This window comes from Thalia democratica, chromosome 9, assembly GCF_965202585.1.
Source record: "Thalia democratica chromosome 9, ktThaDemo2.hap1.1, whole genome shotgun sequence".
In the NCBI taxonomy this organism is placed as follows: Eukaryota; Metazoa; Chordata; class Thaliacea; order Salpida; family Salpidae; genus Thalia; species Thalia democratica.
In genome coordinates, this window is record NC_139173.1 from 20,169,987 (window position 1) to 20,195,652 (window position 25,666).

The 25,666-nt window shown below is 25.5% G+C and overlaps 1 protein-coding gene across 1 annotated transcript; it reads right to left on the minus strand.

The window, feature by feature from the left end:
- Nucleotides 1–1,672: 1,672 nt before the first annotated feature.
- Nucleotides 1,673–11,841, minus strand: LOC145844064 (uncharacterized). The gene is made up of 4 exons (XM_082951403.1): nt 11,549–11,841; nt 10,239–10,388; nt 4,246–4,596; nt 1,673–2,668 (listed from the first exon to the last, which is right to left on the minus strand). The coding sequence occupies exons 1-4, from the start codon at nt 11,824–11,826 to the stop codon at nt 2,305–2,307; spliced, it is 1,143 nt and encodes a 380-aa protein (XP_082807529.1). The 5' UTR covers nt 11,827–11,841; the 3' UTR covers nt 1,673–2,304.
- Nucleotides 11,842–25,666: the final 13,825 nt, after the last annotated feature.

Sequence of the window (25,666 nt, forward strand, 5' to 3'; positions counted from 1 at the left end):
GCGGCAGACGCATGGTTAAGTCATAATTTTGATAAGCGTAAAAAGTTTGCGAATGAATTCTTTTTGAAGTTCGTCTTCATTTGCTAAGGGGTCCTGTCTTGGAACATCTTTCAAAAAAGATCGTTTGATGAAGAGTGTGTTGCAATTCTAAACAGCGTTATTAACTTTGTAATAAGTATAACAAAAATTGTAACAAAATACGAAAACTTTCCAAACGAGTTATCTAGTAACTTCGGAAACGACATTGTTTCGTGAGAAGTTTTTGATGACACATGTCAAAAGTTTGTCGTTCTAAAGCCAAGAATGTTTTACAGCATGAATAAGGCTATAAAAATATAAATGATTTTTTTTTCTGTGGTAACACATGGTTGTCGTCTTTATTTCGTCATGATGTTGATATAGGTGAATTGTCTGAATAATCATGTGAAATTACAAGGTACCTCCAACTTTTTTCGTGTGTCACCTTTACTCTAGCGGTATTCAATATTTATTGTTTTAAATAAAAGTACATACCAAAAATTTTTAAGTTAGATAAAATATTTTTTAATTTCACAGTTAAATAAACAATAACTTTCTTTAGATACATGAGTAGGTTAAAAATAATCACGTATCTAACTAAAATAAACATAAAAAAAAAATTATGTCGAACATATGCTATTTACTGTTTTCAAAGTGTGTCTTACCTACTAATAAACTAACCTTAGTTTTATTAATCAACTAATTTTATAAAGATGTTTAATCTAATAAATATATAATTTGTATTTAGTACTGTCAAGGCAGTAGAAAAAGTAACTTACACAAAAATTTCTTACAAAATTCCCCAAGTAACAAAATTTAAACGTTGTACTGAATAAAAATCTTAAACGTCAGTGTTTTTTATTTTAAATAAACTATCTTCAAAGTAAAATTTTTAACTTAACTAAAAATTTACAGAGATTTTGTATACCTACTAGTTAAAAAATAAAACGAATTGAATAACACTAGTTTTGTAATATTTTATAATTAAAATATTACTATTAGAACAAGACTTATTTAAGTTTTGTACAATGTACTTGCTTAAGGTATTGAAGTTAACATTTAAAAGCATACATAAAGTGTATTTAATATTTTTTGTCTCATATTACGGGAACTAAGTAATTTTTACAAATATATAACTGTAAAAATAAAATTTTGTATTGATTAAAAAAATATTTTACTATAGAAAAAATACATTATGTAAAATTGGAGGAAGGTGCTTATATATTTAAGTTATTTGGAAAAAATTTTTTAAAAACTTTTTGATATGTAAAAACTACAATGTAAATTACTTTAGATATATAAATTTTAGTTTTAGAAATTTATAAAACTTATTTGTCACGTAAATAAATATACTAAAATAAAAATAGTTCGGAACAAGTTTATTTAAGCTCGTCAAAATACTGCATACATAGAAAATGAAAAAGTGCATAATGAAGTAGAATGGAAATTGCATGATAGATTTGAAAATAATAGCATATTTTTTGGTAGCTACTGTTTAATTAAAACTTAACATTTTCTACAACATATTGTTTATAAAATAATTAATACTTAGTTAAACAACGTAAAAACCAACAGAGTTATAATCAGCATGTTTTTTTAATTTTAAACTCTTTAACAATTACAAACAATTAAATGAAAATTTTCAGTATGGTTGACAGTGATTAAATTTCAAAACTAGGTAACAAATTTTATAGTTCAAATTTGCATTTTTTTTATAAAATAAATTACATATAAGGCACTTGTTTTATTAAAAAAAAAGTTTTGATTGTTTTTGTTATGTTCTGCAGTGGTTAAAAATCCTAGTTGCTTTTAAATGTTTCAACTTTTGTATAAAAAAATAAATTTGAAATCTTAGATTGTGCTTATTGAAAATGTCTTTGTTATAGTTAGAAACCTTGTTTGAAAAAGTACAGCCAAACATTATAAACATGGAATGTAAATTATTGTTCAAACAACAATGTTTGTTGAAGCAAACGAAGGTCTAAGTCGTAAACGTTTGATAAAAAAAAAATTGCTATAAAAACTAACTCAATACTGTTTATGAGTTTATCAACAAAACTAAATTTTGATATTTAGATTTTTTTTGTTTAACTGACATTTTGTTTAAAATCTTAAAAGTTGAGAGACATCTTTACTTGAACTTAAAAAAAAACAGTTTGAAGCATAGAAGTTATAAAACCATAACTGAGTTGATATTATTCTAATAACAACTAAAAGCTGAACGTTTACAACTTATTTAATTTCATTATTTATTACTTTTAATTATTTATTTATAATTCACAAAGCTTAATTCAAATGAAAACTTTCCTTCCCACTTTCACTCTCGTTCGGCAGCATTCCGAGGTCCCGGCACGCCTTGTACTGATCGGGGACCTCCATGAGGACGTTGAGCGCCAGCATCAAGTCGAAGTCCCTCCCGTGGTGGTGGCCGTCGCACTTCCCCGCCACCCGCTCGTACTCCACGAACTGGAAGTTGTCGAACTTCCTCCGCGGCAGCCAGTCGTCGAACTGCTCCAGCGCGTGCCACGGCCCGTCGCCCACGCCCACCACCACGATGCTGAGCGGGTGCAGGGACGCGTCCACGACGGCCTGCGCCGACGGCTTCTCGTCGACCAGCTGCCCGTCGGCCACGATGACCAGCAGGTGGTGCCTGCGAATCGTACACGTTATTGCTTGCGAGTTGTTGCGTTTTCAGTGCCAAGCTTTTTAAAATGAACGAATTCTAAATATGTGAAATATTTCTTAATTAACATCACTAAAAATTGTTGATGGATCTCGTGAATAGCGTGTCTGTATATGTATAAGAAAATAATTGCTGGTTGACGATTTGATTTTGTTAGATAACATAACTGCGGTTGAGCTCATTTTATTTCCCTTTTACTATGTTGTGATGCGAATACTTAATAATTTTAAAAATACAGAAATTAACTTTTTAAAATGAACTAGAAAAACCTATGGGACATGTTACTTTTTGGACAGTAACATTTGTTTTTTAGTTCAAATTCAAAGTTCATTAAACCACTTTGTAGAGATATAATCTAAAAGCTAAAGTTTAAATAGTTAATAAACATTTTAATTTTATTTAAATATTTTCTTTAAAACTATTTCATACTGGTTTACAAAAAAAAAACTTAACAAATTCCGAGAACTTTATGATTTTGTGCAAAAAAAAGCTTTATGGTTATTAAAATATAGTTTTTTAAATGTTAGAATTCGAATTTTTTTTTTTTAAATTGTATTAACTAATTGTTTAAAATATCGGTATTAGTTTATTTATTTTAGTTTATTAGTTTATTTCAACACACTTTCTTAAAAATCATTATGCTAGTTCTAAAAAGTAGTTATAAATTTTAAAATAGTTAAAAAAAGCTGAAATAAATAAAAAAGTCCCAAACTAAATTTTAATAAGAATATAATTTTTTTTTACCAGCAAAATATAACATAAAGTAATTTTTTACATGTTTGTTTAATTCTTTTGTCTGACTTTACGGTGCTGTATTTACTTTAATTTAATTGAACTTCTTTGAAGCTATGTTATACAATGAATAAGTGTGTTAAAGAAGCTTTTTATTGTATGTAAGTTCAATTTAAACCTATAAACACAAATTTTAGGTATTTACCAGTAAATTTTATTAAAAAAAATTTTAAATTTTGAAACCATAAAAATATACAACAACATTATTATCTGTTGAGAGAAGTTTTAGTTTAAAATTTTAGCGTATTTATAATCAAGAACCAAAATATAACTTGTTTATGTATATACTTGCATTAAACTTATTAATTAACTAAACAACAAGTACTAAATTAAATATCTGAACTTTATCAATACTTATTAATTTTATAAACAATACATTAATTAGTTTATGTGATATATAAAAATTAAAATGTTTTAATAGACGTATTTAAATGAATTTGGAAACTTAATCATTTTAATTAATTTTATTCCACAGCTGTCTTTTCAACATAGAATCTTTAAATATTTTCGTTGATTACTTCACACAGAAAGCAAATAGTAAAGAAGCTGAGAAATAACTGCTGACCATAGAGTATGTGCAAAGCACTTAGCAATATGTTTATGTAAATATTTACATACTTTTGATGCAAATACTTGTAAGCTATGTTATGTTTAAATAATAATTAAATATTAAGTCGGAATAAAAATATTGTTTTAAATATAAAGTATTTGTTACAGTAATTTACAAAAATCTTGCAATTATAAACAAAAACCTTTTAGTTTCCTTTACTATTGATAGCGTTTTGTTGATTATCGGGGCAAAGTTTGTTGGCCCACTAAGGGTTACTCTTGCTACAGTACTTTTGTAAGATGACATGACATCCGAAAAGCTGTAACACGGTTCTTCATTTTCTTTGAGAGGAAAAACTGAATGGTCCTTTGTTATAGAATCGCCAAAACCAAAACAAGGAATTGACATGTTGCTGGCGTTTTTTGTATTTCCCAAAAACTTCGAAGCTGTTTTGAGATATTTATGATTGACTCTAGTATCAGCTGTGATAAAAGACTGCATTGTGTGACCCAAAACTTCTATAACTCGTTGGTAAGGGTTTGTACCATGTTTTCTAAAAGTTTTTATATAGGTAAAGGTTATACTAAACTTTTGCTAAAAGACAAGATTTTATTAAAACTTAATCATTTAGTGAAAAACTCAAAAAGTTACTTAAATAAATATTAACATATAAAATTCTCAATACTTTGAAAACTGTTCTTAAAAAATGGTAAACTTTATATAAAACCCAATATTTCAGACTTGAAAAATTACAAAAAACATCAGCTAAATTTCGAACTTCATTTTTTTTCTACTTTCAAATTTAGCTGTTAAGTTTTTTAGGTTCGAATTAACAAAATAAAAACTAAAACTATAACTTCAAAATTAAAGATAATTTTTTTTGACATAACTTCTGGAAAAAAATGAAATAATTAGTTGTATACATATCTATATAAAATTTTAAGTCGAATTAGTAAAAAAAGTTAAAATGCATTATCAAATTGAAACTAACAAAGTACAAAATGTACTTATAAAACTTTATAACAAATAAAACCTACCAAAAACTTTTTACAACTTTAAATATTTAATAAGTAATAGATACTTTAGCAATTGCTTATTGTGTAAACGCACTAACAAAAATAATTTTCTAATCATGTTTTTAATTTTGACTGTAGGAAGCATGTGAGTTTTCATTTCTTAACAACTTAGTTTTTTATATATGAAACTAGGTTGAAACTTATGTGTAAACTAATTATTAGATAATTAAACCAATTAAAAAATTGAGTTAAAAAAAATTATCAAGTTCTGTAAACATCACAAATAGTTTGGTCAGTCAAAAAATAATTCTAAAATAATGAACAAGCACATAAACCTTTGCTAAAGACCCAAAAAAATAAAAATTAAGTTCCAAAGAGAAAAAATTCAACTGGTTAAAAAAAATCAAAAGTAAACTATTAAAAAGAAAAGGTCTCTAACACATCAAGAAAAAGTACTAGTTTTTTGTCAATTAGAAAACGAATTTAAGAAACAGCTTCTTAAAACTAAGTGTTTGAGTACAAATATAAACCATAATTAGATAAAAAAGATAATTTTCACTTAACTTATAGAATTTTATTTAGTAAAACTAAAAAGTGTTGATAGATATAAACCTACAGACTTGATTTTAACTCACAATCTATTATACACTATGTCAGGTTAATAATTATAATTCTTTTTTAATGTGTAGTCGCGAAAATAGTTTTCGAACCACTGTGTAGTAGGGTGCATCTGTTCTACCATCTGTCTTTTGCTAAAGACCCAAAAAAATAAAAATTAAGTTCCAAAGAGAAAAAATTCAACTGGTTAAAAAAAATCAAAAGTAAACTATTAAAAAGAAAAGGTCTCTAACACATTAAGAAAAAGTACTAGTTTTTTGTCAATTAGAAAACGAATTTAAGAAACAGCTTCTTAAAACTAAGTGTTTGAGTACAAATATAAACCATAATTAGATAAAAAAGATAATTTTCACTTAACTTATAGAATTTTATTTAGTAAAACTAAAAAGTGTTGATAGATATAAACCTACAGACTTGATTTTAACTCACAATCTATTATACACTATGTCAGGTTAATAATTATAATTCTTTTTTAATGTGTAGTCGCGAAAATAGTTTTCGAACCACTGTGTAGTAGGGTGCATCTGTTCTACCTCAAAAATGAAAATTTTAGAGTAAAGCTCAGTTAAACTTTTTGTGCGTGGCAAATCACAGAACACAAAAATAGCTTCTTAGCTTTTACCACACTCGCGCTATTTACACTTTTCTGAAAATAACCCTTGTGTAAATTGTATTAGACCTTCAAGTTTTTGGCTGAAAATTTTTGTACATGTGGCAATCATCACAAAAACACATTCTACGGTTTTAAGAGGATTTGAAGAAAACTTCATGGAGTAACTTCTTGATTTTCTCATAAAAATTTGGAGTATTGAAAAATAATAAAAAACTACAGAAAATCAAAAAGTTCCTTAATTGCAGCCCACATGTATATAAGCTATTAAATAAAAAATACAACAAGTTAAAGACCTACATAAAGAATTAGATTTGGTCAAAGTTTTTTTAAAAGAAATTTTCAAAATGGTTTCAATGCAAATGAGCGTACAATCACAAAACATAAATTATGTAAAGACTTTAACACTATTTCAAGATATTGTAAGTTATAAAACGATCAGGTAACAAAAAAAAAACTACGCAGTATTTTCTCATAAAAAACTTAGGTAATAAGTTACTAAATAAGCTTTGTAAATTTATGCAAGTAAAACTTCTGGAAGATTTTTGATTTAAAAAAAATAAAATTCTACTTTACTTATCACTAACATAATTGCAAGTTAACTTTCTAGTTTACAATGTATTTTACTTTACACAGAAATTATAGACAAAACTGTGTATCACTAGTCGTATAAGCATTGGTAGCTTTGTGGTAAAACATAAATGATTTTTTTTAGATTGGCTTGTTTTAGTTATTTTGTTGAATCGTAATTTTATAAAAAAAAAAAGAATGATAACTTTTAATAAGAACAAAACCTAGGTCTCAGTCTACCAGAGCTTATGGGCTGATGATACAGATGATAACATAATTAAAACTTATTGTTAAACAAGTTTAAAGTAAAATCTACAAAAAAAGACAAAACAAAACAATAAACTAGTTGCAAGTTTTATTAGTAGTAAGATCATCAAATAAACACTGGAATAGTAGATTACCACTACATTAAAAACTTCTTACTTTTATAGTGTTAGACTTAAAGAATATATAAAGCATAGACTTTGTACAGCAGCCTAGACCAGGGATAGGCAAAATTTACTTTTCAGCTAGACTTAAAAACAAGTTTTGGTAGTAAAAGCTTATAAATCTTACTTTAACAAACTAGTACTTTGTTTTTGTTTATTTTACTAAAAAACTTTGGTCCGCAAGAACATTTTCTTATAAAACTTAATTGTTACTTTAAAAAGGATACCAACTCCTTGCCTAGACCATTTTTAAAGTTTTTATAAAAATAATTAAAAAAAAAGGGTATAAATACAAATCAAAAACACTTTAGTTTTTTTTTTGCTTTAAAGCTTTAGTCATTTGCATACCAGCATGAGTCACTATAAGCAAAAACACATAAGTTTGACAAAAGTATTTACTTTATATACTTATGTATTGTTAATTTTTCTATAACTAGTAAAATATATGAACAATTAATACAGTTTTCTTGTTTATTTCAAACTCATGTAAGTTATATGACACTAACTATCATACAAACTTTAGTTCAAAAGTTTGTGTATATATTAAAAATATTAGTTGCAACCAGGGGCATCGTGTGGGCTGGAATGCTGGAGCTGTAGCTCCACCTAAAAAAATTCAAAATTATACTAGCTTTTTTTTGAACTTAGAGTTTAAGACTTTGAATACGCTGCTTTAAATGGGCCCATGCTTCAGCTGTACAACCCCAAACTACGTCTAAGTAACTTTATTTTAAAGTTAAGGAATTGAGCTTTAAATGATATGATTTTTTTTGTATTAGCTTAAAAATAAGAAAGTTATGTTATCATGAAGTTCTACAAAAAATACATCCAAATGTGTACATGAACTTCGTTAATTTCCTTGCTAAGTTAGTTTTTTTCAAATGTTTATATTTAATGTTCAAAATGTTCGTAAAATTGGAGCTGCAAGCTCAATCTGTGTCAGCTGCATCTTAAATGTATACAAGTTTTCAATACAAAAAATCATGAAAAGTTGATTTATGGAGCTGCACGAACTTTCAGCTTCATGTGAATTGAATCATGGTCGTTGTTGAAAATTTACTATAACGCAAGATAAATAAAACAAGTTGAATTTGAGCACAAGAAACTTGAGGAGGGAATACTCAAGCAGAGGCAACTTGAGCTGAGGCAACTCGAGCAAAAAAAATTCGAGCAGGAAAAACTAGAGCAAGAGCAATTCAAGCAGGAGCAGTTCAAGGAGGAAAAACTGGAGCAGGAGCAACTCAAGCATGGAAGACTCAAGCAGGGAAAACTTGAGCAGGAGCAATTCAAGCAGGGAAAACTCAAGCAGGGGCAACTCGAGCAGGGAAAACGCAAGCAAGGAAAAAGCGAGCAGGGAAAAATTGAGCAGAGGCAACCTCGTTTTTTTAAGTTACTTGCATGTTTTTTTGTTTTTTTTTATTACTAGTTAGCAAAGCCATAAAATTAAGTTAGTAAATTTATAATTGTGCAAATACAGAAACTTACATGGACATTAACAAACATAAAAGTAGCTATAGTTGTTAAGTAAGGGTGATGGTATACAAAGGTATGAGATATATGCTTTTTATTTTATTTATTTATTATTTATTTATTATTTAATTAAACATTTAACTTTTTTTCTGAAAAATTTGTTATTTCTTCATATTACCTTTATGGTTTTAATCTAAATGTTTCAAACTAGGGGATTCTTTAATTTGACAATGTCAATCTGCAGCACCCCTTAACAAAAAGACATGCGACGCCACTGGTTGCAACGTGGCAAAAAAGTTTTCAAATATGTAAAATACTTTAAACAGCTGCTAAACACACTTTTTAAGCATAAAAAAAACTTTTTTTATAGTTATCTAACTACCCCAATATGGGCTGACAGGAGGTAGGGGTCAGGCAATAATTAACTTTTGGTGACTATTTAATCAAACAAAGTGTTGTACTTAGTTAGATAAAACTAAGCTTTTTTTCTTTTCAGCTTAAATGTTTCAGAAGTTTTATCTAAATGAAACCAAGTTTAGTTATTTTCTGTGGCATTAAAATTATATTATATTAAAAGTTCTTTATAGTTTTTGCCAAAAAATGACTTGCAAAAACTACACAAAAATTAAAGAAGTACTTATTTGTATATTTTATTTATTTATTTTATTTTTTATTATGGTATAATGTAAATTTAAAATAAAAAAAGTCCTTGAAAGCTCAAAATTTTAGAATTTTCAAATTACAGTTTGAAAAAAGGCTTTAAATTACTACTAACATAAACTTTAAAAATGTTTGGATTGCAAACACAAAATTGTCTGTAAACCTTTTTTAGCTTTCCTATAACAAGTTCTAAAGCTTAAAAATAAGACATTTAATTAGGGAACATTTATATATTATTAAATTGTTCTAAAATCACCTTTAAATTTAATTTAAGAAAAAAAATTAAAGAATAAATTTAAACATGTTGAATTTAAAAGTAACTTCTGCAAGTTTTTCATAAAAACTGTACCATATCAAATATAAATGGTTAAAATAACAAATATATAAGCATTTCATTTGTTTTTCTGTAGTTGTTGCTAATCTTAACTTTAAAATATTTTTAACTGAAATTTTTTGAACAAAAATAAATAAAACTGGTAGTATATTAACTTACATAACAGTAAATAAAAAAACAGTTATGAAGAAAATAAACTCAGCTGTAAACAAATAAACATAACATTTAATTTATTTTTTTAGTCACCAAAAATTTATTTTCTGCCTGTCAGCTTACTGTAAACCCTCTCTACTAGGGTCTTGTGGAATTAATAGTTTACTTATAAACTATTTAAAATATAAAAATATTTTCAAATTAAAATAAGAATTAATATCCTCTATTAAACTGTACATATTTAACACATAAGTTCTAATATAAAGTACTTTAATAAAACTTTAACTCAAAATATTTAATATGTAAAATTAGTTATTAAAAAAAAAAACTACAAACCCATGACCAATATGGTGTAGAGAGTGACCTTTGTTAGTGCTCTTACCCTGCCAGATATTACTTTCAGTGAAATCAATTCCAAGCACTAAATTGCAATGTTCTAGTCCAAGTCGATGAAGAGCAGTTACTATATCTTCATAAGATTTGAACCTGGTGAAAAGTGATTTCATTTTGATTCATTTATTTAGTTTTTTGATTTAAGATTAAGCTTATATATATTCTTAAATATTAAACTAAATATTGCATGTTATTCAAGAAAATCTCAGAATTATTAGAGAAAAAAATTAACATTCTTTAATGTTCAATATAACTACTTTTTGTATTTACTTAATTTATACTTGGTAAACACAATTGAAAAGTAAGACATCAGCTGAAAATTTACAAAACAAACTTAGCATCTATATGTTATAAAACAAACAAAGAAGAAAAAACGGGTTAATCAAGCTTGAATACATAAAAATATCATAAAACCAAATAAATGAATAACTAAAAAATAAGACAATTATTACAAAAAACTTTTAAGTAATAGAAATAGGCTGAGGTTTAGGAAAAACACTTAAACTAACTTAATTAGTCTGAAATTAAAAAAAAAAATCCAAAAAAAAAGCCTGAGTAGCCGGAGAATGTGAGTGATGTACCTGCAACCACATTAGGTCTTGAAACCCTACAATATAAGTAGAAAATTGAAAATTATAACAAACAGTTTAGTTAGAATGAACGAAAAATGTGAACGCCCCCAATTATGGTCATTTGATGGGTGTGGAGAAAGATTTTTTAGTTGGTAGCTTATTAAATTGTAAACAATTTTTGAACAGTTTTTATTCAAAATATATAAAATTGAAACTTTAATATTTATAAAAATATTAATTAAATTTCTTTGTTTTACTTAAACTAAATAATAAAGTTAATCATATAAAAAATAACTTGTACAATATTTTTTAAACCCATATCTGCCAATATTAACCATGGAAACTAGAGTCTACTATAGGTACCTAATCGCTTCCTTCTCTAAATTTTAATTTTCAAAATTATGTTAGTTCACATTTTTCTTGTTGCCCTTTTTACAAAATCAACCAAACAATGCAATAAACAGAGCTAAATTAATTTAAGCTTAGTTGAGGTGATTTGTAACTAAATAAAAAATCATAAAACTATTATATCAAAACTATTTTATTATTATTCAGAAACTTTATAGATAGCAAAAATGTTTGAAAAAATTTAATAAAAAAAATTTCAAAAATGTTTAGAAACAGTAAACACTCTTTAGTCACATATTTTTATAAGAAATCAAAAATTACTATGAAACTAACCTATCTAAAAACGCACGAAAAACAAATGGATCTCTTGATTCAGAGTTATATTCAGAAAGTTCATTCTTGAACTCATAAAGTTTGTTAAAAAACAAATTTAATTTAGATACATTTTCTTTGCCTTGCTTCTCATCAAGTGGAGTTATATTTTCTAGTTCTCTTTTCTTCTTTGAAGCTTTTCTAGATGGTTTTTCTTGGGCTGCTGGAGACTTTTCAAAGTAGGTCACAAATAAGTAATAGAATAAAATAATACCAAAAACAAATATTACCAGTGACATCTCATTTTGATTACTCTAAATTATAAATAATAGCCTTAATTTTTTAAACTACTTTGAATAGGTACTGTTTATGATTCTACTTTTGTTAGGAAAAAAAAAACTGCAATAGCTAAAAAAAAAATTAAGAGCTAAAAGTTAATAAAGTTTGTGCATGACCTGGTGTTTTTTAAAACAAAACAAAGGTATGTAATCTAGTAAACTTCAAAAAACAATGAAAGTTTGCTAATTAATCATTTTCATTCACAATTATTTTACACTGAACTACAAAGGGAGTTACCCACAAAAAATAGTAGCTACAATACAACTACAGTAAATTTTTACGGGTCGGCTGCAGTAATATTTTAGAAGTTTTTTATTTTGTTTTGTTTATACTAATGAGAATCAGTAATGATACAACAGTACAGTTCTAATAATTGGCCCATATATTTAATCAATTTATCTAAACTTTTTACTATAAACCCTTACCTTAACCCAGTGGTCGGCAGTCGGCACGGTGTACACTGATGCACACTACTCTAGTGTACATGAAACTTTTTTTAGGGTGCACGAGACTTTTTGGGTGCATGAAACTTATTTTGGGGTACATGATTTTTTTTTCGTGCAAAAACTAAATTAAGGTTTTTTAATCTTTCTACATTTGAGACATGTTCAACCTTGATATCTTATTGACCATTTTGTTGTTAATAAAACGACCATTTTTTTACTCTATTAATTCTATTCTGTTACATAATGAACAATTTCTTCCACCCTTAGCCACCCAAAGAAAAACTAAAGTGAGCAAATCTCAAAGATTCTTAAAAATACAATAAACCGGTTAGTTTTCTATTAATGTTTAATTTTATTAACTCTTATTGTTTAAAAACGTTTTGCTACTTTAAAAGTTACTATATTAATCAGCTTAATACAAAATAATTAAGTTAACTTAACTAAATATTTAGATTTAACATTTAATAAAAAATACCAAGACTACTGATTGTTAATTGGGGTTGTGGCAATGTTTTTAATTAATCTAGTTAGTATTTTAGACCTGGGTGATACAAGTAAAATATTGTTGTAAAAATTAGATCATCGATATAAGTTTATTAAAACGGATAGGGTAAAGTGGTTAATTTAAAGTTAGCGTGTAAAAATTAAGTGGGTGTTACCGAATTATTAGTAAAAATATACGATTAAAAGTGTTTACATATTTAAAAACTAGCGGTGCTAAAGAATGCAAATTGGGGTTCACAGAATTATAATTTTGTAATTAAGGGTTCACGGATTCGAAGTATCGTGCCGACCACTGCTTAACCAACCATAAAACATTTAGTACTTTTGATTAATTAAATAATACTACAATACTAGTCAAAGTTAAAATTATCAAAATCCATTTTTAGCTAATAAAGTTTAGCAGTATTACTACACCTGGCATAATTTTTACGCGACTGTCAAGGGGCTAGATATTTTAGTAAATCTTTATCGATTGGCTGATCTGTCCTAATCTTAAATTGACCAAGACAACTGATAACACTAAGTTTTTATAAATCAAAAGTTGTAGAACTATAATAGATATAATACTTTTAGAGGTATTTAAACAAATATTTAGAAGTTTGCTAGTTGCAAAATATTTGTTGAAAAATTAATGGTAGTAAAATTAAGCAAACTATTAAGCTGTACAAGTTTAAATGCATTATAAACTTTCAAACTTTCACAACTCCGTAGCTAATGTGTTCACCCAAAATTAACTTTTCTTTACAGCTAAAACACTCTCTAAAGTTTAATGTCTATACTAAGGTTTTCTAAAGTGGACAATACCACCCATTTAGGTTCGATTTTGGCTAACAGGCAGCGAAAAAGTAATCAAATATTAAAAGGGCGATACTGATGGGGGTAACTATTTTCTGCTAAGGGCGCGTTTATGAAAATGAGTTTGATAAACCTTACTCTAAAATGATATAAGCTTTTATATTAATTACGATATGTTTAATATTTTCAATTCATTTAATATATATTCAAAACTATATATGAATATCACATTGTGTAATATGAATATATTTGGTTAAGAAATATGTTTTTTAACTAAAAAACTATTTTTGATAATATGTATGTTGTTTTCATCTAGATTATCAAGGAATGTTCAAATTTGGCACTTTTAATTTTAAAACCGGCTTGAGACACCTTTTTATGAAAACAACACTAAAATCAGCTAAAATAGATGCTCTTACTTTTTAAAAATGTTGATGGTTAATCAGTTTTTTTTGAAGCTCTTTTGATAGAAACTTATATCTTTGAAAACTAAGCATTTAAATTTTTATACTTTAAAAATAGCTTTCAAATATATAAGTTTCTATTAGTTTTTAAACAACACAGCGAACTAGTTTTACAATACTATTTGATTTTGTTTAGCAGAGCTCAAATCTCATTCATTGGCTCCTAAAAAGAATTTAAAATTCTTGATAGCAAAAAGTTTACACATCATAATATGTTATTTCTAATTGTGCAGTAATTTTTTTAAATTAAAAACATTGTTTTTACTTTTTTACAGCTTGGGGTTTAGTTAATGTTGAAAAACATTGGTAACTTTAATGAAAGTGTTAGTTTCATCTAAAATCAAGTTTAAAAGTATTTCTTGTTTACAAAAAATTGTTATGTGAAAAGTTTTTAAGTGAAATACATAGTTATAATTTTATTTATTCACGAAATTATTTATAAGACGATGTATGACTCAATTAACAAAATCAATAAGATCACCAGTTTTAATAAACATCTGAAAACCGAAATAAACACTTCTGGAGATACTGAGACTTGGCTTAAGTTTGCAAACTGTATTAAACACATAACGACAAAGTTAATGAAAACTGATGATAAAGCTTAATTCAGCATAAAACTAATAAAACTCTGAGCGAAACTATCAAAAAAGTTAACAAAAAAGATATGAAAACTGGTAAAAAGTTTAAAGCTAATATGAATAAGCTATCAAAGAAATTGGTAAAAATTATGTTAAAGTTAGGCAACTGATTTTAATAAAATTTAACAAAACATTTTATTTAATGAATAAACCAGTGATTGCTAATTTTTATATCAATAAAGTAATAACTTAAATTTACAAAAAATTATTTAATATTGTTGAAAAATATGGTAAACACTAGAAATAGATTTAAATTAAGTTTCAACAACATTATAAAATATATTTTAGATTAATTTATTGAAAAAGGTGTATAAAAAAACATTAATAAATAATTTTAGCTATTAAGTTAAATTTGGGTTCTTACTTTTTTTTGAAAAGAACATCAACTAAAAATTGTAAATGGTATATTTAAAAGAAGTGCTAATAAGAATCTTTTGTGAAAGTCTTAAATCTGCTACAGTTGAAGTTATAAAAGAAACATGTTAGTAAAATTTTAAGTAAACTCATAAACTGATGAAAAAATTCAAACAATTTTTTTTAATTAGTTGTAATCATTGTCTTGTTTTAACTAAAAAGTTTAAACATAAGTCACTCATTTTGAAAAAAGTTTATTAATTATTTTTTATTAATTTAGTTTTTTTATTAATAGCTCTTCATCAGAATAAACTTGCTAAAAACTGATACTAATATAGTGCAAATTTAGTTATAAACAGTAATTTTAAGATACATAGCAAAAAAATGTTACGTCATAAAGCAATAAAGCATAAAGCAAAGTATGTTTTTAATAATTAAATTATAGTTGAATTTGTTTGTAAAACAAAACTTCTTAAACAATAACATTTAAGATAGTAAAAATTTTACCTGAAACAAAATTAAATGAAAGTACATTACAAAAATACGACAATAAACGACAACAATAATACTAAAACACGCTATTTATAAAGTTTCAAATTGTAAAAATCTCTTTGTTTGCAAATTTTCAGCTCACGTGTTCTAATAAACATAGATTCTAGAACTGAGAGATGGTAAGTGTTTCTCGCTCTAGATAGAATTTTGAACCTACTATCCAGGTAGTTTTCAGCATAAACAGGGTTGTTGAGGAGCTGCTTTTTGATAGGTGACTTTTCACCTTTCGGCTTAACGTCGTCATTAAAAATAAACCTTTTTAGCTTTTTCGTGACATGCTGCTCTCGCTTGATGTGAAAACGTTGAGATGTTCGACTTACGTAGTCATTTCCGCAATGACATTTAAATATGTATACTACATTATTTAAATTATGGATAGGTGTGGCATTTTTCACAATTCCGTTAATTGGGCGGTTTGTGTTGTACACAACACTATTAAAGGTGGACTTTATAGCTAATGAAGCTTGCTTAGCCAGTCTTATTGAGTTTTCACCCATATAAGGAAGGCGGAGGTAGACTGGGCAAGGATGTGGGCCGAAAGAGGGTAAGCACTTCATTTTGGATTGAGTTGCCTCAATTGTCTTCTTGATGACTGTCTCGGGGTAACCTAATGAGAGAAAAATTTTGTAAATGTTGTCAAGTTGTAAATCCAAACAGTCGGCCGTGCAAATTTTAATAGCTTTGTTGGTTTTGCATTGCATGATCTTCAATTTTTGTTTGTTGGGGCAAAACGAATTCCAAGAAATATAGTGTGGACTAAAATTTTGTTTTCTGTACACAGAAGTAGAAAAGGTGTTGTTGCTGTTTTAGTAATGTTAATGTCTACAAATTGAATTTTACCGGAAACTTCTTCCAAAAATTTAACATACAAGATTATAAAATTAAAAATTAAAAATCTGGTATAAAGTAGACTTTTAAAGAAGTTTATATATACTAGTTTTGTACTTTTGTAAACAAATTAAAAGGTTAAAAAAAATCTAATTTGGATAGTTTCTTAAAAGTTTGTAAAGTACAAGACAAAAAGTTTTTGTACATAAATAAATTTTAAAACTGCTTTACCATGTTTAGACAAAGCAAAAGCACTACTGATACTATTTGCCATTATCAAAAATTTATTTCAAAGCAATAATATTAGAAAGTTTTCATATATTGTCAAAAAAGTTCTTGTTTCCTTATGAAAGTTGTTATTTTAACCGCATAGAGTGTTATACTCGATAACTAGCATATATTTTTTTGAGATTAAGTTGTCAATTGATGGTCTCTCGCCTGGCTCAGGAGATAGTCTTTCAAGTAAGAGGGCCTTCTAAAAAGTAAATGAACTAAAACCATTGATACGTTCATATTTATAAGTTTAGTTAATGCGTGAAAGTATTTATAACAAGCTTAAAGTTTGAACAAAATTGGTAATTTAAGAAAGCAACTTGTTGATCAAGTAAGTTGGTTTTATAAAAATCAACTAACTATGTTCCAGTTGTCTTTACCAAAGTACTTTGGAAAGCGATTCCAAAATAACAGCTTATCATCGGTAAACTTCTGCATTATTCTAAGGTACTCTAAACCGCTGATGTTATGATCTTTTATGAGGCTACGCAAAACTATTTCGAAGAATATCAATGAAAGCTGGTAAACATCAGATTTCGGAGTAGGTACTATTTTTTAATTTTTCTTTGTAGTTATTTTTGATGAGTCAAGTGACAAGTTTTGATATTGATAAAAGTTAGAAAATAATAGTTAATTATTCTTTCTGTATAAATTATTTGGGCAAAAAATAATTAGAGTTTGATAAGCGTATATGTGCTATTTTATATAAAAAATTAAACCAATGTACTTTTTTTCAAAAGTTTAGTATTTTAGTTAATTGTTTAACAAACTAACATTTTCAGGTGAGATGTACAATTTACTCATTTTGTCTGAAAATTTTTGTTCTTCATTGTCTTCGTAAGTTATTGGTGAACATCTTAACCTCTTAAACATTCTTTCTGTAAAAACGTTTCTTCATAAACTGATTTGTAACAAGTTTTTTTTTACTTTCTAACAACATTACTTATAACATTGTAGTAGTAGCTTTAAACGCCTATTTATTTTAAATTGTTAATATTTAAAGATCATAGTTTAGTTTTTTAATTCATATATATGTTATTGCGAAAGTTTAAACGCCAAACTGTACTAACTTTAAAAAGGTTCTAAAAGTATTTTTTTAATACTTTACTTGAACTTAAAGTTTATACTAATATGTATGCGTTACATTTAAGAATATGTTATTTTTACAAAGATAAAACCTGCTAGTTTTACTCGTTTAATTAGACCAAAGTTATCGATTAACAGCCGAATAGATGTTGGACTCAAGCCTATACCAATTCGATTCATATGAAATTCTAAAACTTCCTTAAACATGTAAAAAAATATATTTTTACGTTATAATTATTTCTAGACTGTATATGTATGTTTTTCAATTTACATTAGTTGGATATTAAAACTATCTCTTAGCTTTGCTCACTCGGAAAGCAAGTTCATAGGATGCGTCCAAGCTTGTATTAGTCATTGTCCAGTTCTTCAAACTTATCCATCGTAAATATTTAACTGGAATTTCGTTATCTGAATCTGAAGTTGTTTTTCTATTAAATAATGTAAAACTACAAAACAATTAAAAAGTAGCTCTCCAAAACAGCGCGTTACTGAATTTAAGTGGTTTGAATAGTTTGAGAGAAAAGAAAGAAAGGAGAACACCGCTTTCGACTTGAGAAAACAGTGCTGAACTGTTACAATTCCCTTTTTTATTAAAACTTGTGACAATCAGTTCACCAGTAATTGTTTAAAGCACTCTTTGGCATTTGAACAATCGCCTGTATAATGATGTAATTAAAATCATTAAAATAATCTATTTTAATAAGTGGTGTAAAGAGTTTTATTAAACTTATATATTTTAATAAAAACTGTCTATTTAAAATCTAAAAAAAAAAACTAGAAGTTTTAGATCAGATTTTTTATACTTGTTATATTAAATAGGGTTTTAACGTTGTTTCACAATAGTGTGTTTTATGTTTTTGTCAAACTCTTAGCTTTTTATAAAACAGAGCTTTTAATAGTTTAAAACTAAATTTTTTTCAACTAATGAATGTGATTTTCTTTTTTCAATATGTAAAGTAAAGTCAGATTTTTATACAAGATTTCAAAAATTGTTTTTTTTGTTAATTTACATTTTAATTCAAATAGTCAAACCTTATTAACAATTTGTTATAAGCATAGACAACTGAGAACAAAAGACAAAAACACACATGCCATGCTTTTAACAAAATTTAATTATTCTTTTACAATAAAATAACTATTTATATTTCTATTCAGTTAGCGTTAAATACCTAATCAGTAATAAAAAAATTGTTTCTAAAATACATAAGACTAAACAAAAACATGCATAAATCATATTTGTAACTTAAATAAGTTGAAAATCGATGCTTATGTTGATTTTTGTGACTTTGTTTTTCAATTTTATTTTAAATGATTAAACTATCATCTAGAATTAAAAAATATCAAAAGTTTAATTAGTTAATTGCTACAAAACTGTATAAAAACATTAAAACTCACTTTTTTGAAGTAGGTAACTAATTTGCAAAGTCATCATAATAAGCTAAACGTATTTATTTTTTTCCATCTTTTCTTATCTGTGGTCGCGAACTATACCTATAAGTAAAACATAATAAATTTAATAAACTAAAATATATGATATAATAAACTTTAAAAAACCGTTAAAGTATAACTTAGATACTATTTGTTATAACAACTTTATTGTTAAAAATTGTTAGAAATAACCAAAATTTATGTTTTGCAGTACTTTTTACCACTATAAGCTTTAATGCCTACATGTAATATGACCGTCACCACTCCAACGGGTGTATTTACTTATTTTCCAAAAAAAGTATGTCTATGTGAAGCAAAGACTGAATGTGCTAAAATCGGACAGATTTTAGCACCAGTCTTAAACTTTCGAGATCTTGACGCTCTAAGAAGCATTGCTGGTTATGACAACCCAGACTGCAAGTCCCATAGTTGAGACATCTATACATACCATATAGGACTGGACATTAACAAATGCGGTAAAAAACACTTTTATTTGTTTTCAAATAATTTCGTTTATGACGAAAATGAGCATGGAAAATTGTATAAGTCGGTTGATAAAAACTCGAAGAAAATAAACTATGCTACTTATGTGCCTGATTTCAGAAATATTATTATAGCAGAAAATTCTGGATTCGAAAAAAAAAAAAGATATATTTGTTTAAAACAAAATTCAACTAGCGCTAATGCTGTACCTTTGGTTGAAAAAGAAAGCACAAGCGGTTTAAGTTTAAACGTGTTAATTTTAGTAGGATCAACTATAGTGGCTTTAGTAGCTTCAGTCGCTTCATTAGTTGTCTACAAACGTAGTAAGAAAAAGGATATTGAAAATTTACAGCTTAAAAGTACAGTAGATTATCTTAGAAGTAAAAATAATGTTTTGGCCAACGAGCCTTCTGTACAGAAGAAAAATATTTTGCAAATCTACTCATGGTGCTTAAAGTATTGGTCTTATAAAAATGGCATATGTAACTTTTTCTATTTATATATTGCAATAAAATAACTGAAAAAAATATTGTCTTGTTTTTTAAATTTTTTTTAGTGAATTTTAGTAATAAGCTTTATACTTAATTTATTTCAGTTTTTGTTGCTGAATAGTACTAATTTACCGTTGCTATAAGTTTTTCAAGCGTGCATTGTAAAACAAGTTAAAAACACTGTGGTAAATTAAGTACAACAAAGTTTTATTTAGTTAAACGATTATAAGCACCTTTAAATAAAATATTTAGTTTTGTTAATATTCTAAAGCTAAATTTCCTAAAACTTTTTAAATATATTGTGAAATCTTATACGTGTTTTCAAAAATACAATATTTTTCTAAAGTGACATGAAATATTACAAAAGTTTAAGAAAAGTTAAATTATAATAACAAGTTTTAAAAATAGAGTTTGTTTTATTTTCAAAAACTTACTACGTAGCAATACAAAAGTACACTGTTTAAAAACAAAAACAATATTTTGAGTTTAACTACCTAATAGCAAAATAAGTTACAGAAAATATGTTCAAGTCTGTTCAAAAAAGTTTAATTTAAACTATTGTTAAAATAGTTTTTAAAGAATCAAATAAGCTCTATCAAATTTGTTTTTATTAAGCGGAGATAAGTTTTAAAAATGAAAAGTTATAAGCATTTTAAATAATTCTATTTATCCTAAATCTATCTAGTTACATATTTATTAGATCATTATATTGTAAACATACTAAAAGCTTATAGTTCTTTAACTTCTTATAAAAGCATATTTAATACGTTTGAAACTATATTTGTTTGATTTTACTATTTAACACTATTTTTCTTGGTTAAAAAAATAACAACTGTCTGATTCTAAGCAAGTTTTAATTTTAGCAATTTTTATCAAAGTTTTTCAAACCGTATTATGCGTGGTTTTGGATAGTTTATGTAAAACTTAATAAAAAAAAAATTTAGGTTCAGTAGTTTATACAAATTAGAAACATGACATGAAACGCTTAAAACTGTAAGAATGAAAAAAAGACATTTTTAAGAAGTATTAAAAATCAAGAAACTGTCATGTTTTTATAAAAAGTTTTTAAAAAAGAAAAAGAAATAGAAAAAAAAAGAATATAATATGCTAAAATAACGTACAGGTATTAATAAGTGCTTCATTTTTTTGTAAAGCTAAGTTTGAAATCGAGACTATGAGCTCTTTTAGTTTTACTTATAAGCAACTAATTTCACTATTAGAAATAAATTGTTTATTGCAAATATAATTTTAAGAATTCATTATTATTGTAAAGTGTAAAAACTGGTTACCAATGGATATTTAGTTCGACGAAATTTAAACTTGTTATAAAAGTACAAAAAGTATCTTTTACGTCAATTTTTAACTAATCTGATAAATTTATTTAAAAAAAATTTAAATTAGTACAACTTTTTATTCTTTAGTTCTCGTAAGCTTTTTAATGTATCTGTTGGGGCTATATATGTTTAGTTTTAAAGCTTTTCAAGTTATAAAAGTATACATCCTATAAATATAATTATATTTTAGCTGCTTTATACAATCTTTATGTAGTTTTTGTATGTTGTAATTAGTTAGTTAAGAATAAATGTTTAACTGCAAAACAAAATCTAAACTTTTCTAATTTTTAAAAGCATTTTAAATTGATAGTTAACCAATTTTAATATTATTATTTTTATTTAAATGAACCTAATTGAGTTTTGATTAAAATTTTTATGTTATAACAATATATGATATGTATAACAAAACTCACATTTGAAAACTATGATTTGCAGTGTTGAATATTTTCCTTCGTTTCCAATAAGAAGACCAAAGTTTGAATCCAAACAAGACTATAAAATTAATTTAAAACAAATTGAGATACTTTTTTATCTACTTTGTTTGCATTAAATTTTTTACAAGTACTTACAGCTTAAAAAAAAATTAATGTAAACATGAAACCTTAAAAATTTAAAATTTTAAAAGTAAATTGTATCTACTAAGTTTGTGTTGAAAATATCATTTAAGTTAGACTTTAGAAAATTGTTCCTACTTATGATGATGTTATTATGAGCTAAATTAGATACGATGTCTACTTTCACAAATAAACTTAGCAAGCGTGTTTATCAATTAGTAGTTAAAGTAATTATGCCAAGACATATTCTACATTTATTTCTTTATTCTACATTTTTCATTGTTTTTTTTTAACTTCTTTTAAAGAAGATTATCTATTTTAATTTTTGAAAAAAAAAAACAAGTAAAGTGTAATACCTTGACTTTTTATAAAAGTTTGAAAAAAATATTGATGAATAAACTTTCGTTATTTAGTAAGTAAAGGTGCTTAATAAAAATAAATAATGTTGTAAGTTGATACAAGTTTTATCAAAAACAAACCCGTTTAAATAAAGTTGTTATAAAGAAACTTTGTTAAAATTTAAAATAGATCATGACTAAAACATTTGACTTTTTTTAGTAAAGTTTTATTTTTGTTGATATTTTTAATTTTATACTACAAATTAAATACTATTTTTATGTTTTGTTTTTTGATATTTTACTTATGTTAAGTCAAAAAACTTAACTGTAAAACAACATATAATTAATCTAGAAGAACTTAATACTGTTCTGTTACAAAAAATAAACAAACAGTAATTAAACACTGAATACTATATAAAAGAAAAATTCCACATACTACTAAACTTGTCAACAGTGAAATTTTTATCAAACAACAACAATATTAAGAACTTTGAAAAAAAGAAAAACAACAAAAAGAGTAATGAATAACAAGTGATAAATTATGTCTACGATCAAGTAACTGCACTGAACCATCAAATATACCTTTAAACTAATTATCGATATATATTTCTCTATTGTGTACAATTAAATAACTACTGAAACAAACTCAGAGCTTTATCGATTAGCTCATTTAAGTAGTTTTTTAATATTTTATTCTGTTTTTTTTTGTTGATATAGCGATAAATGCTTTGTCCATTAAGTCTTATATATGAAATGCTTTGGAATCTAATAATTCTAAAAACTTTTATCAATGAAAATAAAGTATCGTAATATTAAAAACAGCTACATAACTTTGTTTTGTTTATTTATATTTACACGTCACAGACTTTCTTTAACAATAAATTGTTCTAAACTATTTATTTCAAAAGCACTTACAATATTTTTATACTTTACGTTTCTCAAATGCAAAAATTCCTTATATGTAGTGGTGAAAAAAAAAATTGTATGTAATACCTATTTTTAATTTATGGTTTGTAAAAGTTTATATTAATATTCTAAAGTATTTGTAGAAAAGCAATGCTTTGTAATTAAGTAAACGGTGTTTACTTCATATATGATTTAAAACTGTTAATACATGGTAAATTGTTTAGCAGTTCTATGCTATACCTTACAAAAAAAATTATAACTTCAAAAAAATTGATGTAAATATAATTTGAAAATACCTGAACAGGACAATTAAAAATAGTTTAATAACAAAAACACAAGTTGATGTTTTGATGTTAAGACTATATAAAGTATAATTTACTTTTATAAGTTTTATTTTGATTATTAATAATTAAACAGTATAAAATTAACTTGAATTTATGTTTTAAGTAAATACATATAGAAACTAAGTATTCACTAAAATAAAGCGTAAATAACAATTAATATCAAAATATCATGTTTTACAGTTGAATTTTCTTTTCTTACTTATAGCTTTTTGTTTATAAAAATATCTAGACACTTACTTTTTAATTTAATAATCTAAAACAAAATAAATACGTGTAAAGTAAACTAAATAAGACTTATTTAGAGTACACATATTTTCCAATCAATTATTTTATTTTTATAGTTTTTAAACTAGTGTCATTTGAAAAAATAATTATAAATTTAAACACAAAATTTGTTAACTAAATGCCTATTTTGGTTATTCATATTACGTTTAATGTAAAATCAAAAAGTTAAACACATGGTTAAAACAGGTTCTTAGCTTATCTAGTATATGTTAAAAATTATGGAACAAAAATTTCTACAGTTGGTTTTAATAAAAAACGGCTAACGAAAAATTGATCTAGTTTATTCAATTGTATAAGGTAAATTGATTAATTAGTAAAGTAATTTACCATTAAAAGTTTGTTTAAGTGTAAAAGCGAGCTCATATATTCTACTTAACTAATGTTTCAAAAACTTTTTTTTTTAAGTTTATTTACTAGTAATAACTTATTTACTTAAACAAACAAGTTGTCTTAACTATATGGAAAGAACGATTTCTTAAATAAAATTAATCTTTAAGTAAATAAGTTATTACTAGTAAATAAACTTTAAAAAAAAGTTTTTGAAACATTAGTTTTTAAATAATTGATACCATTGTGTAACATAAACAAACAAGTTGTCTTATTTATATGGAAAGAATGATTTCTTAAATAAAATTGATCTTTATGTTACACAATGGTATTAATTATTTAAAAAGTATATCAAACTAAGAGTAATAAAAAGTTATTACATAGTTTAGTTACGTAAAAGTTTGGTTATGTCTTATTTAAACTAAAGCTAGTAAGTAGTTTTGTACGTTGATTCAAATATAATGCAACTTATCTTTTTCTTTTGCAACAAAAGCACATTTGTTTTTATTTCTAAGCTTAAAAAGACAGTGCTATTTTATTACAGTACTAATTTGTACTTAGTTTAGTAGTGATGCTGAGAAGCAATTCTTAATTTTATCTATATTTACTAACTGTTTAGCACTTATAGTGTTTGTAGACAAAAACAAATAAGGTTAAATAGTAAATTTTTTATGTTTTAGATTTAATGAATCTTATAGCTTTTTTTTAGTATGGAAGAGTTCCTAAAAGAAAAATCCCAGGCTTTTAATTACATAATATAAAAAATAGAATTGAAGAGAGACAAGTTATTTTATAATATTTAGGATTGTAATCTGTAAAATAACCCTTAGCTTTATTTTGACAAAATTATATAAAAAGAAAAACTATACAAAATTTCTTTATTTTATCAACTAATAATAATAAGAATAATACTATTTGATTTTGTTTAGCAGAGCCCGAAACTGATTCATTGGCTCTTAAAAATAAATGATAATGCAAAACTTATTGTTTCAAATATTTTTTTGTTTTTATACTAAATTGCATTTGTACTTGTAACTTATACTTTTATACTTTTACCGCTAGAGGCGTAACTTTAATTGAATAAGGGAGGATCCAAAGTGTTAGCGACTGTATTTGCCGATACGCTTGGTTAGGTTTGTTTCTTTGTCTTGACTATTTTAATTTTTTAAACCTTACCCAACCTGTACTCTAACCATTACTCTAACTCTGAATGTTTTACTAAAAAAACTGCATTTATTTGAAGCTGACAAGTGTTTTGCCATTATTGACGCTATAAACTCGGATAAAACTTTGAAGCCTCCCTTTTTTCTATAAACAGCAAAATATTCATAACAATTATTTCTCAGTTTAATTTAGTTCAAAATAGAAAT